This window comes from Canis aureus, chromosome 20 (genome assembly GCF_053574225.1).
Source record: "Canis aureus isolate CA01 chromosome 20, VMU_Caureus_v.1.0, whole genome shotgun sequence".
NCBI classification, from domain to species: domain Eukaryota; kingdom Metazoa; phylum Chordata; class Mammalia; order Carnivora; family Canidae; genus Canis; species Canis aureus.
In genome coordinates this window covers 60,373,217-60,387,995 of record NC_135630.1, presented here as the reverse complement: position 1 = coordinate 60,387,995, position 14,779 = coordinate 60,373,217, and the positions used below count along the sequence as shown (strand labels likewise).

At 35.5% G+C, this 14,779-nt stretch overlaps 1 protein-coding gene across 7 annotated transcripts in view; it reads left to right on the top strand.

The window, feature by feature from the left end:
• PRPF40A (pre-mRNA processing factor 40A) overlaps window positions 1–14,779 on the top strand; it is a 59,644-nt gene that overhangs the window by 20,689 nt on the left and 24,176 nt on the right. For 6 of the 7 annotated variants that reach the window (XM_077861756.1, XM_077861757.1, XM_077861754.1 and 3 more), the window contains exon 6: window positions 13,302–13,412. In XM_077861756.1, coding sequence (XP_077717882.1) covers window positions 13,302–13,412 — 111 coding nt within the window. Of the gene's footprint in view, window positions 1–499; window positions 587–13,301; window positions 13,413–14,779 lie in introns of those variants that run through there. The other variant, XM_077861760.1, reaches the window with a different exon arrangement.

The window sequence follows — 14,779 nt, the reverse complement described above, 5'->3', positions numbered from 1 at the left end:
TGAATTCCTGTATCCCCCTCCAAAAAAATGGCGGGAGCCTGATGCAGAACTTGATCCCGGGGCTCCAGGATTGCGCCCTGGGCCAAAGGCAGGCGCCAAACCGCTGAGCCACCTAGGGATCCCCCTCTTCTCCTTTTTTCTTTACATGTTTCATACTTGTTTCTTTGTTGAGGTATAATTAACATAACATTTTAGATTGTACAAAATTACTTGTTATCTATACACTGAAATGATCACAATTTAGTTAACATCTATTCATACATAGTTGCACATCTTTTTTTCGTGTGATAAAGACTTTTAAGATTTACTCCCCAAAACTTTGAAATATACAGCACAGTATTATTGTTATTACTATGCTATGTGTTATATCTCCATGAGTTAACTTATTTTATAACTGGTACTATGTACCTATTTACCCTCTTCACCCATTTCGAACCCTCACCCTCAATCTGTTCTTTGTATCTAAGTTTGGATTTTACATTGTTTTTAAGATTCCATATGTAAGGGAGGTCAAATGGTGCTTACCTTTCTCCATTTGACTTCACTTAACATAGTGCCTTCAAGGTCCATCTGTGTTTTGCAAATGGCAAGATTTTATTCTTTTTGTATAGCTGAATAGTATTCTTGTGTGTGTGTGTGTGTGTGTGTACACCTTTCCTATCTTGGCTTTTGTAAATAAGGCTGCTGTGAACTTGGGGGTACATGTGTCTGTTTATTTATTTATTTATTTATTTATTTATTTTTATAAATTTATTTTTTATTGGTGTTCAGTTTGCCAACATATAGAGTAACACCCAGTGCTCATCCCGTCAAGTGCCACCTCAGTGCCCATCACCCAGTCACCCCCAACCCCCGCCCACCTCCCCTTCCACCACCCCTAGTTCCGTTTCCCAGAATTAGGAGTCTTTCATGTTGTCTCCCTTTCTGATATTTCCCACTCATTTTTTCTCCTTTCCCCTTTATTCCCTTTCACTGTTTTTTATATTCCCCAAATTACATGTGTCTTTTTAAGTTTTCATTTTCTTTGACTAAATACCCAGAAGTGGAATTGCTGGATTGTATGGTAGTTCTATTTCTAAATTTTTGAGGAGCCTTCATATTATTTTCCATAGTGGCTACACTAGTTACATTGCCATCAACAGTACATGTAGGTTTCCTTTTTCCCCACATTCTAACACCTATCTGTTGGCCATCTATATGTGTTTTCTGGGAAAATGTCTATTCGGATGCTCTGCTCGTTTTTTTATCAGATTATTTGGGGGGGCTTTTGCTGTTGCGTTGTATGAGCTCTTTATATATTTTGGATATTAACTCTATATACATGATTTTTTTTTTAAATCTTTTTTTTTTAAAATTATTTATTTATTTATGATAGTCACAGAGAGAGAGAGAGAGAGAGGCAGAGACATAGGCAGAGGGAGAAGCAGGCTCCATGCACCGGGAGCCTGACGTGGGATTCGATCCCGGGTCTCCAGGATTGCGCCCTGGGCCAAAGGCAGGCGCTAAACTGCTGCGCCACCCAGGGTTCCGTCTATATACATGATTTGCAGATATTTTTCTTCCATTAAGCAGGTTGCTTTTTCATTTTGTTGATTATTGTTTTGTCAAAAGGTTTTTTTTAAGACTTTATTTATCTTATTTTTTTAAAGATTTTATTTATTTATTCATGAGAGACACCGAGACAGAGAGGCAGAGACACAGGCAGAGGGAGAAGTAGGCTCCATGCAGGGAGCCTGACGTGGGACTCAATCCTGGGTCCCTAGGATCAGGCCCTTGGCTGTAGGCGGCGCTAAACTGCTGAGCCACCGGGGCTGCCCAAGATTTTATTTATTTATTCATGAGAGAGACACACACAGAGAGAGAGAGGCAGAGACACAGGCAGAGGGAGAAGCAGGCTCCATGCAGGGAGCCCAATGTGGGACTTGATCCCGGGTCTCCAGGATCATGCCCTGGGCCGAAGGCAGGCGCTAAACCGCTGAGCCACCCAGGGATCCCGTGTCAAAAGGTTTTGTAGTTTGATGTGGTCCACTTGTTTTGTTTTGTTTTTGTTGCCTTTGCTGTTGGAATCAGATCGTAAAGATCATTGCCAAGACTAATTAATGGTCAAGCAGCTTTTACTGCTTATCTTTATTCCTGGGAGTTTTATGGTTTCAGGTCATGAATTCAAGCCTACATCCATTTTGGGTTAGTTTTTATGCATAATGAAGATAGTCTAGTTTCATTCTTCTGCGTTTGGCTTCCTGTCTTGTATATTCTTACCTCCTTTGTCATATATGAACCAACCATTTATGCATGAGTTTATTTCTAAGATCTTGATTGTTTTATTGATCTACATATATATATATATATGTATATGTATATGTATTTTAAGATTTTATTTATTCATGAGCAGCAGAGAGAGAGAGAGAGAGAGGCAGGGACACAGGCAGAGGGAGAAGCAGGCTCCATGCAGGGACCCCGATGTGGGACTCGATCCTGGGTCCCTAGGATCACGTCCTGGGCCGAAGGCAGGCGCTAAACTGCTGAGCCAGCCAGGGAGCCCTGATCTACATATATCTAGGTTTATGCCAGTCCTATACTATTTTGATTATAGTACCTTGGTAATATAATTTGAAAGCAAGGAGCATGATCCCTCCAGTTTTGTTCTTTAGATTGCTTTGGCTATTCAGTCTTTTTGCGGTTCCATCCAGATTTTGGGATTGTGTGTTCTGTTCCTTTGAAAAATGCCTTTGGGGCACATGGGTGGCTCAGTTAAGCATCTGCCTTTGGCTCAGGTCAGACATTGGACTCCCCAGAGGGAGCCTGTTCCTCCCTCTGCCTATGTCACTGCCTGTCTCTCTGGGTCTCTCATGAATAAATAACTAAAATCTTAAAAAAAAAAAAAGTGCCTTTGGAATTTTGATAGGGATAACATTGAATGTATAGATTACTTTGGGTAGTATGGACATTTGAACAATATTAATTTTTTCGATCCATGAATATAGAATGTCTCTCCATTTATTTATGTCTTTCATTTTTTTTTCATTTAGGATCATTTCATTTAGGAAACTATCCTAGTTTCCACTGTATAGTTCTTTTAACATCTTCGGTTACTTTTTTCCCTAGGTATTGTGTTATTTTTGGTACAATTGTAAATGGTATTTTTTTTTTCTTAATCAGTTTCGGGTTGTCCAAAAACATATTTTTGGTATTTTGACTGGAGTTGGATTGAATATGTAGTTTATGAGGGCATATTTATAATACTAAGCCTTATCAGTGAACATGGTAGTCAGTTTTTTCTGTCTATTAAAGACAAATTTTGTCTATTAAAGTCTAATTTTTCCTATTAGAGTCTTGTCCATTCCTCATTCTGTTAGTTTATACATACTGTATAAGACTTGGTGCTGTTTTGAATCTTATACTTTATGATCGTTTTTATATATGTTTTCCAGGAGGTTTGCTGAATTGTTGCTTTGGGGTTCTTTGTATATTATATAATGAATTTTGACTTCTTTTTTCTTCTAATCTATATCTAATCTTTCAACTTTTTGTGTCAGTCAAAAAACCTCTAGTATTATGGTGAGCAGCAGCAGTGATAAGCTGGCATCTTTAACTTGTTTTCTCTCTTACAGAGTATATGAATTAAATTTCTCCATTTAATATATTTACTGTATCTTTTTTTTCTACTGTTGCCTTTTGATAAACCACCTTTATTTTATTTTTTTTTAATTTTTATTTATTTATGATAGTCACAGAGAGAGAGAGAGAGAGAGAGAAAGAGGCAGAGACATAGGCAGAGGGAGAAGCAGGCTCCATGCACCAGGAGCCCGACGTGGGATTCGATCCTGGGTCTCCAGGATCATGCCCTGGGCCAAAGGCAGGCGCTAAACTGCTGCGCCACCCAGGGATCCCGATAAACCACCTTTATTAAATTGACATTTCTATTCCTGGTTTGCTGAGAAGAGGTCATTGTGAACTTTGTTTTATTTATTTATATATTTATTTACTTTTAGAGTGTAAGGGACACATACAACACTTCTGTTCCTAGTTTGCTGAGAGAAGTCATTATGAACTTTATTTATTCATTCAGTCATTTTTAAATTTATTTTTAGAATGTAATGTATGCATACAAGCCAGAGTGGAGGAGGAGGGTACTTTCAGGGGGCAGAGGGAGAGGAAGAGAGAAAAATCTTAAGCCCCATGCCCTGCATGAAGCCTGACTTGGGGCTCGATCTCAGGACCCTGAGATTGTGACCTCAGCTGAAATCAAGAGTCAGATAGTTTACCAACTGAGGGGCTCCATGAACTTGATTTTTAAAATTCTCCAATGCTTTTTTTCTTATCCAGAGATGGTCATTTGATATTTTTGTTATAGTCTGTTAAAAGTGCAAGAACACAGATACATTTTCTGATATCTCATCTTTGCATTACTAAGGTGAACCCTAGTTATTAAGTGTGTTAAGAGTGTATATGTCTACATATACGTGTATTTAATTCCTTTGTTATTTAAGTGGTTTTTCTGTGATTAGTAAGCTTTCTCTGTCTGGTCCTTAGAACAATTTGCGTAGATGATGAATAATATTAGAACACAAACAAAAACTGTCTGAACCTAATAATACTTTTTGAGCATAGAGATTTTAGATAACTATGTCAATTTTGTTTAGTGGTTATTGAACTATTCCAATTTAATTGAACTATTCCCCCATTATTTATGTTTTGTTGAGGTTTAATAATGATTTAGCATAGAGTTAGAAATCCTATCATTGCCATTATTTATTCTGTCTTTTGGAGGGGGTAACCGTTCAGTTTATTTTTGCTATCTTTATTTACTTCTTGATAACTCTTGCCTTTTTTCCAGCTTCTTGAGTACTTAGCTCATGGCTGTTAGACCTTTTTTTTGGTACTGATTTAACTGTATTGCTTAAATTTTGACATAGAGGGTTTTCATTTCACTGAGTTCCCAATATTTTCTTTTCTATTTTCCCTCATTTGATTTCTTTATTGAAAGGATATTGGGTGGTATGTTTTTCTTGGTTTCTAGATCTGGGATTTTTTTTTTAAGACTTATTTTTTTTGGTAAGATTTTGATTATTTGAGAGAGAGAGAAAGAGCAAGAACACAAGCTAGGAGCAGAGGGAGAAGTAGGATTCCTGCTGAATGAGCAGGGAGCCTGATGTGGGATTCTTATCTTAGAATCCTGGTATCATGGCCAGAACGAAGGCAGGCATTTAACTGACTGAGCCACCCAGGCGCCCTAAGACTGTTTTTTAGAGCAATTTTAGGGTAGCAGCAAAATTGAACACTGAGTAAGGAGTTTCTTAATATCTTCTCCCCTTATAGCCTCCCGTATTAACATCTCCCACCAGGGTGTTGTATTTCTAATCAGTCAATGATCCTATACTGATGCTTTGTTACATCCTGTAGTCCAGTGTACATTAGACTTTATTCTCAGGGTTATGCATTCTATGAGTTTTAACAAATAATGACATGTATAGTCATGAGTGTGTACAAAATAATTTCACTACCCTAAAAATCCTCTTTGTTGCACCTGTTCAGCTCTCTCCCTACCTCCACCCCAAGCCAGCACTAATCTTCTTAGTGTCTGCATTGTTTTACCTTTTCCTGAGTATCACGTAGTTAGAATTATACAGTATGTAGTTTCTATAGACTGGCTTTGTTCATTTAGTTGCATTATAGTTTCCTCCATTTTTCTCATGGCATAATAGCTTTTTTTTTTTTGGTACTGAATAATACAGTAGTAATAATAATAGCAGACAGTTTCATTGTCTGAACTTGCCATGGTTTATCCGTTCACCTACTGAAAGACGTCTTAATTTTGCTTCCAGGTTTTGACCATGAATAAAACACTATTATAAACATCAGTGAGCAGATCTTTGTGTGGATATAAGTTTTGAACTCATTTGGATAAATAACCACTGAGCATGCTTGCTTGATCATATGGTATAAATGTATGCAGCTTTGTGACAAGTTGCAAGACTGTCTTCCAAAGTGGCTACCCATTTTGAATCCCCCCCCCCCCCAGTAATAAAAGGCATTTAATTTTAATTTGCAGTTCTTTGGTGTCAATGTTAAGCATCTTAAGCATCTTGTCATAGGCTTATTTACCACCTGTATGTCTTTTGGTAAGGTATCTGTTCAGATCTTTTGACCATTTCTTAGTTGGGTTGTTCATATTTTTTTTAGAGTGGGAGAGAAAGAGGTGAGAAGGGGAACAGAGAGATGGAGAGAGAATCTTAAGTAGACTCCACACCCAGCACAGAGTCCAGTGCAAGGGTTGATCTCACAACACTGAGATCATGACCTGAGCCAAAATCAAGAGTCACGTAACCAACTGAGCTGCACAGCTGTCCCTGGGTTGCGTATTCATTTTTTTTTCTTAATTTTTTTAAAAGATTATTTATTTGAGAGAGAGTATGTGCAAGTGTGGGCATGGGGGAGAGGTAGAGACTCCTAAGCAAGCTCCTCACTGAGTGTAGAGCCCTACTTGGGGCTTGATCTCATGACCCATGCAATCATGAACTGAGCCCAAATTACATCTTGGACACAACCCACCGAGCCACTCAGGGGCCCCTGGGTTTTAAGTTTGTTTGTATATTTATTTATTTATTTATTTCAAGATTTACTTATTTATTCATGAGAGAGAGGCAGAGACATAGAGGGAGAAGCAGGCTCCCCTCAGGGAGCCCAATGCAGAACTCGATTCTGGATCCTGGGTTCACACCCTGAGCCAAAGGCAGGTGCTAAACCTCTGAGCCACCTAGGCATCCCTGGGTTTTAAGTTCAACAAGGAGGTCTTTGTAATATTCTGGATAGTTTTTTTTTTTTTTTTTTTTTTTTTATCTGATGTATCCTTTGCAGGTATTTTCTTCCAGTCTGTGGCTTGTCATTTCATTCTCTTTACTTTGCCTTTGGCAGAATAGAAATTTTTAAAGAAGTCCAGTTTGTCAGTTACTTCTTTCATGTATCATGTCCTTGGATGACTTTTTTTTTTTTTTTTTAAGTATACTTTTTTTTGCATATTATCAGAAAGCATGGGGGGGGGGAGTGAAGCACAGCCTGTGGAATATTGTTTGCATTTTATTAAAGCTTCACTTATGTCTATTTTAAGATCAATTTTTAGGGATATTCTGTGTGCTTTTAATTTAAAGTTATTTTGTTATCCTATTTTGGCGTATCTTTCATCTCTTTGCTCTACCTAAGAAGAGAGGAGTGTCTTAAAATCCTTAACTTAAAAAGATGTCATCTTTTTCTCCCTGTATTTTTGTTGTTGTTGCTGTGTATTTCAAGGCTGAATTACTAAACACATGTATGTCCAGAATAAGTTTTTGGTCTGTTACTTTTTATCCATAGTAAGTCCCTCATTTTCATTATGGTTTTTGTTTTAAATTCTGTTAGGTAGGAGAAACTGCTATCATAGCTTTTTAAATTTTTTTTATTTTGCCTTCTAAAATCTTGATGTATTGTAAATAGGAATTTTTTTTACATTTTTACTGCAAACTAGTTATTGCCAGTTCAGAAATTATTTTTATATTTAGCTTAGTGCTAGGTATGTTTATCAGTTTCCCTGGGAAATTAGAATACTTTTTTTTTTTCATTTCAGTTAGATTTTATTAGAATCTTTAGCAGTAAAGATAAGAGAATTTATCTCTTTCCCAAATATTTATATCAGTTATTTCCTATTATTTATTATATGAATAGTTATTTGCTATTAAGTGTTTGTTGAAATACAGTGATTATAGACCCACATTTTGGTCATGATTTTAATAGAAGTGGCTTTAGAATAACTTTTTATTGGTTTTCAGTAAGTTGCCCTTCATCATTTTGATTTTTTTTGTTATTTCTAGGATTTTTGTTCTTATTTTTTTTAATATATCTGACCTGTCATAATTTTGAGGATGTGATTTGATCATACCGAGTCTCTTGGTGTTTTCCTGCGATAGTTTCTTTTCTCAGTTTGTTAATAGAAATAATTTCCTTACTGATTTCCCAATATTAAACCACCCTGACATAGCTATAGTCAATTCTACTTTGCGTATATACACTGCAGGTTTCACAGCTTTTCATCTTTTCCTAAGATCTGAAACAAGGACATTGTAATTTTGTGTTCTTTAAATCATACATGATATTCTGCTATGAAATTATCTAGTTGGGTATCTTTTAGTTCCTTTTGTAGTAATTGGAATATTTTTGTATGATGTGTTTCTTCCAGGGCAAATTATAATAGTTTGTGAGGAAATGATTTGCTCTAGATTTTGGGAGTTGGTTGTAAATCTTCGATTTGCAATTATGTTCTTCCTTAATTCTAATCTTGTATTTTGTCTTTTTCTTATTTTCCTTATTTAGAGTAGTTGAGGGAACTTTTCTACCTATGTAGTGTTTCAGTTTAGTCATGTTTTTTCTCTTGGTTTCATTCAGTTGAGCTTATACTTGACTACAGAAATAGTCATGTATGTAAATGTTTATCTTGTGTACTTAGGTTTATTTTAGTTTAAGCATATTGAATTTATTCACAAGCCAATTGTGAAGTATATTAGCTCTCTTGATTATATATATTCACTTTTTCCTTTTATCCAGTCTTTTTTTTCTTTTAAACATTTTCTGCGTATTTTTTGCCGCTATACCACAATGTCTTGTTCTGTATTTATTAACACTGCATCTTAGACATTTTCTGTTATATCAGAACACAGATATCCATAAGATACGTGTACAGTGTGAATGGACCCTAGCTGAACAGTTTTCCTGTGGGTAGATGTTGACCTACCTCCAGCTTCTCCCCATTACAAGTAATCCTGCAGAGAACATTCTTGCCCATCTCGGCAACTGTGCATACAATGGGGCTTTGTGGTGTGAAATACCAGCATCAAGGGATTCTTTGCATTTTTCTTTGTCTTTTGTTTGCATTTTCAATTTTGATGAGAACCAGTAAATTGCCTGTGAACCAATACTAATTCTATTCCCAGCACTGGCGAGACCGTGCACTTTTCCTCACACCCTCCTAACATTGTAGATCAGTAGTCTTTAACTGTCACTTGTCTGATGAATAAAAGTTTTCATTTAATGTATGCTTCCTTGATTTACTAGTGAAGTTGAACATCTAATTATATTATCTGTATTGAGTCCTGTTAATGGCTGTATTTATTTTTCCATTAGATTGTCTTACTAATTATAGTAGAGTTTTGTATATTAAGGATGATAGTTTTTTAATTCCTTATTTTGCAAATTTATGATTTCGATTTATCATTTGTAAGAATGTTAACTTTTGGTTGATTCCGCAGAACTATCATTTGTGTTGACAGCTTTTTATTAATAACAGTAACTGTCAGTAATAAAGTAATTTTGGGAAGGCTGTCATCTGTAACAAAAGTGCAGAGTAATACTAGAGCTCCAGTGCAAGGATTGTTCTACAAGTCTTCAAAGCAACTAATCTAATGGTTAAAAGTAATGTCCTGGTTTTGGCCCATTCAGAATACACATCTCTTTGTCACGTATTCTATGATTAGGCAAGGACAATCTAAATATGTGATGGGCAGCATTTGTTTATTGCTCTAGAAAGGTCTTATTTTTTTTTTTAAAGTAGTGATTTTTAGGAAAATAAGTTTTTTGAGTAGACTGTGCTGTCCTCATTACTTAATATAACTACTTGCCTAAGTCATATATTTTGTCCTATAATACTTTCATAGGACAAATGTCCTAGGACTTTCATAGGACATCTTTATAGTTGTTACTGATATATGCATTAATGTTTTATGCCATTCTTCATCTTATATTTAACATTCAAAGATGCCTTTTTTAAAAAAAATTTTTCTTTTAAAATACTACTTACTAGGTTTGAGCAGAAGCAAGATACAGTTTTACTTTAAGTTGCAGATTAGGTGCATTGAAGGAAAAGGAACAAAAGTTTATCAGATAAATCATTTTTCTCCAGAATTGACTTCTATAAGTAGATTTATTAGTTAAGGCATTAGGACAAAATTTATATTCCTATCTGAAATGATTGTTTCTATCTATTGATGCAAAGTGTTGGAGCCTTGCCCTTAATAGGAACTTAGTGGGTGGGCCAGGACAATGTTGTAATGAACTCACTAGCCAACTGTGTTAAACTTGGGCATGTTCCTGTACTTTCTTGTGCTCCATTTTCTCTTTTTATAAAGTGGAGATAATAAATAGTATCTACTTGAGTGGAGTTAAAGAATTGAGAATTGATGCAGAGCAGTGAGTGGCATAGCACAGTGCTTACCACTCGTTAATAGATCAGGAATTCATCTGTCCTTATTGACAATTAGACTGTTCTGAATATAATACCCTTGGCACAGCATTTGTGTGGGTGAAATGTGGTCTTTAGAAGCAAATTTGACTGAATTGTTATAGTTTTATTATTTACTTCCTGAATCACTATGAGCAAGTTATTAACCCTTGTAAGCCTTGGTTTTCTTATGTGAAGAATGGGGATAGTGTTCATACTGGTTTGTATAGTTGTAAGGCTTAAATAAAGTAATGGCTAGTGAATACTAAATTGCTTATTGTTTTACTGGTTTGTATATTTCTCCTCTTTGTCCCTATTATTTGGTAAAGTGTACCTTGTCCCTTTTAATTCCATTTTTTCATAAGTTTGTTTCTGGTGAACTTCCTCTTTTCCTGAATGCCCTTTAGCAGGTGCAACTTTAGGAAATTTAAATATAATTTGGGAACTTAATAGATTCCTCTTTAGTGCAGTCCTGAGATGCTGTTGGGTTCATTTTTTAAAAAATGAAAGAAATACAAACCTCTGTATGCCTTAGCAGAATTTGTGAAGTAAAGCAGTACTCATAGTTGAGGCTTCCATATATTTCTAAATCACATCACCTTTAGGTTAAAAGATGTTAAAGTAACAATAAGCTAAGTATTTCCAGCAGTTACTATAATATTTGCTCCAGAAAGATTATAGTTATTATATGCTGCTCAAGGTGCTAGAACAAGTTAAGGAATTTAATAACATCTTTTGAACTATCTAACTCTCCTGCTACACCATGCACAATCCATTTGGTATAGTCATGTCAGATGACTTAATGAAGAATCTATATGAAAAGCAGACATTTTGTTATCAAACAGCTCAAATTGTATCAAGTTTCTTCTTTGAATTCTAATGGCTATTTATAATTCCTTCACATTAACTCATTTTCTTCCAAGAAGTTTTAGAAAATAATCATCTTGCCTCATCTACTTGTGTTAAAATCACATTAATTTGTGTCAAGTCATCTTTACTTGTTCTCTATCCCCTCATTTTGCAAATCTTCATTAAATAGCATATTTGCTTTGACCATTGAACATGTCTGAAATGGAGATTCGTTCTGTAATCCATTGTGTCTTATGATATCCAGTCTGCAAGCAGCAGTTATGGCTTAGTTGTGCATAATCTGAACAACAAAAGTGCCAACATCAGAAGAATGAATGTCAGTGGTTTCAGAGAAAGTTCTAGAAATAATGATGACAGAGCACTTTTAGGAATAAATGATTATGGTGAGAGAGTAGAAAAAGCAATAAAATGATGTATGCTGAACCACATTCCCAACGCAGAAATCAGAAGTAGGTGTGTGCTATTTCTCAGTTTTGTTGAGAAGGAAGAAAGAAGATTCGGCTTTAAGTACAGAAGATAGTTAAGAATAAGTGCCGATGATTTTCAGTTTTAATAAATGCTGCGTTACCAATATTATTGACAAAGGGAATGATCAATACATGTGGAATATAATGGAAGTCTACAGCTCTCATTCAAAAAATGGTCTCAGTGTGAAAGTTTAAGGAACAGCTTTACTGTTTTGCCTATTTTTCCTTTTATTTATTAAAAAACTGAATTTTGATTAAAAGTGCCTAAGAATACATCTTTCAGAAGTGCAAAGTAAAATCTGAGTGTTAAAAAGCATGTGATAGGGATCCCTGGGTGGCGCAGCGGTTTAGCGCCTGCCTTTGGCCCAGGGCGCGATCCTGGAGACCCGGGATCGAGTCCCACGTCGGGCTCCCGGTGCATGGAGCCTGCTTCTCCCTCTGCCTGTGTCTCTGCCTCTCTCTCTCTGTGTGTGACTATCATAAATAAATGAAAATTAAAAAGAAAAGAAGAAACTTTATAAAAAAAAAAATAAATAAATAAAAAGCATGTGATAGTTTGAAGATGATTTTACTTTTTCTTAGAAATATATGTACAGTGTTTTGTCTTAGATTTGAAGAAACGTGATACAGGTCATCTCTAACCCTTTTTCAACTGTACTTTGTTACAATCTAAATAATCTGGTACCTGGAACTGGACTTAATACCTTTGATGTCATTCAGTAATTTATTTATTCATGATTCCTTGTAAAATTACTTTTTTTAAACGTCTTAAGACCTAATTGACATATAAAGCTGTACATACTTAATGTGTATAACCAGATGATTTGGGGAATAAATAAATACCTGAGAAACTATCACCACCAAGACCACAGACACCTATCATTTCTCAAAGTTTCTTACCACCCCTTTTATTATTATTTTATGTGTTTATGTATGGGAACCTTGTAAAACTCTTAACCAGCCTTTATCTGAGGCATCATGTCTATTGATACCTGAAGTTTTACTAGCAGCTTTGAGTAGGTTCTTAGTAGTTCGTCTGGGTCCTAGAGCGGATATACGTTCTACACCAGTGTCACATAATACTATCACCTGTTTTATGTTGAAGCATTTGGATTCACTTTTTATCCCTGTTAAATTTCACCTTGCTTGATAAATTCTGTCATCCAAAATGCATCCTTTCTAGCTTTGACAGCTGCATCTTTATGGCATGTCAGTCTAGAACTTTGTCCAAGTTGAGGTACATAATTCAAGTTGTTGAGCTAAAGAGCACTAGCATCTACTTCATATATTTTAGCTACATATATTTCTTAGATTTGAAGAAACGTGATACAGGTCATCTCTAACCCTTTTTAACCCTTCTACATATATTTTAGCTACAAGGCATAGGTTGTATTGCATGTAGATTGTCTTGTGTGTGTTACAGAATTACCATTCTCAGAAGAAACAGTCATATCCTTATCCTTCAGAGATACTTCCTAGAATACAGAGATTCTAAAACCTCAATAGATCCATGCCACTTTTGAAATACTTCTAAAATGGTCTGTTTTTCAGTTATCTCCCTACTACTTGCATTGATGAATTATTCTAAATGACTTAAAACTGAGAAGTATGACTATTTTGTACTTTTGTTTGCATATTGTTAATAAAACTAATGAAAACTGATGTTCACTGGTATAGCACTGTTAAATAATTTAAATCTTTCTGTAATTTTTGCTCTTTAGAAATCAATGTGGACTGAGCATAAATCACCTGATGGAAGGACTTATTACTATAATACTGAAACAAAACAGTCCACTTGGGAGAAACCGGATGATCTGAAAACACCGGCTGAGGTAAAAGTTTGAGCCTTTAAAATTTATAGGGGGCGGGGATTCCTGGGTGGCTCAGAGATTGAATGTCTGCCTTTGGCCCAGGGCGGGATCCTGGAGTCCCGGGATCGAGTCCCACGTCGGGCTCCCTGCATGGAGCCTGCTTCTCTTTCTGCCTTTCTCTCTCTCTCTCTCTCTCTGTCTCTGTCTCATGAATAAATAAATAGAATCTTTAAAAAAAAAAAAATAATAAAATTTTTAGGGATTGTTAAATGGATTCTTTTTTTTTTTTTGGATTTCATGGGTATTTGGTAGGAGAACAGACCAATTTTGTTTACTGATTTTTTATTTTTTGCCCCTGCTCAGGAACCCTTATCAAGTGGCATCTTGAGAAAGATGATTTAAAGAATAAATTCGAAGAGCAGAAGGACTCTCACTGCTTGCCCTCCATTTTTTAAATTCACATTTTAAACTGTTTTCCTTTTATAGCAAACCTAGGTGATTCCATGTTTTCCAATGAATTCTTAAGTTTCCACTGAGTTAGGGTAATGAAGATCGAATTAAATTACAAGTACTTCCTTCTGTAAGAGTGGGAAATCGTCTCTGGAAAAAGCCCCTGAAAAGCATGTTTATTTCTTTTTGTGTTGCAAATTTTATCACTTAAAATATACAGTGTGGAAATTAGATTGAAGGAATAAACTGAGTAAACATTATTGCATACGGTATAATAGGGAACTCTGGAGTCCTAAGGAAGAGTTGATCTGGTATTTCAGGCCATACTTGGGGATTTTTTTCCTACTTGGCAGCGTATCTTTATTTTCTCCCTCTTAATTAAGGAATTTGAAGATACAAAAATATTTTCCAGGCAACCATATTAACGCACAGCAATACTTGGGATGGAAGGTTGGCAGATAGTAAAAAATTTTTTTATCCCAGGACTGACATAAGCAAATACTTCTTCCTTAAATATCATCACCAAAATATCATCTAAATAAGAGTTTTCAGTAGCATTCTCATGCCACCCTAGCCGGTGTTATATATATTAGGTTTTAAGTATATCATACTTTTTTTGTTTTCTTACATAAGATAGTTCACATAGGTTTAATAAATTATAGCCATAAACCTTGTCTAAGCATGGATAAAGCAGGGTTTGCTTTTTCCTAGTTTTCATGTTTTTCCTACTTTTATTAGTATTTGAGAAGTCTGTCATAATGTGTTTGTTACAGATTTTACTTATGGTGGAGTATAAATGGCAACAGCAAATAGGATTTGAAATTTATATAGACCTGATTTTTGAATCTTGCGTCTGCCCCTTAATTAGGTGTGTTATCTTAAACAAGTTACTTTCTATAAGCAACAGTATAAATTAGAAATAATGGTATGGATGTTGC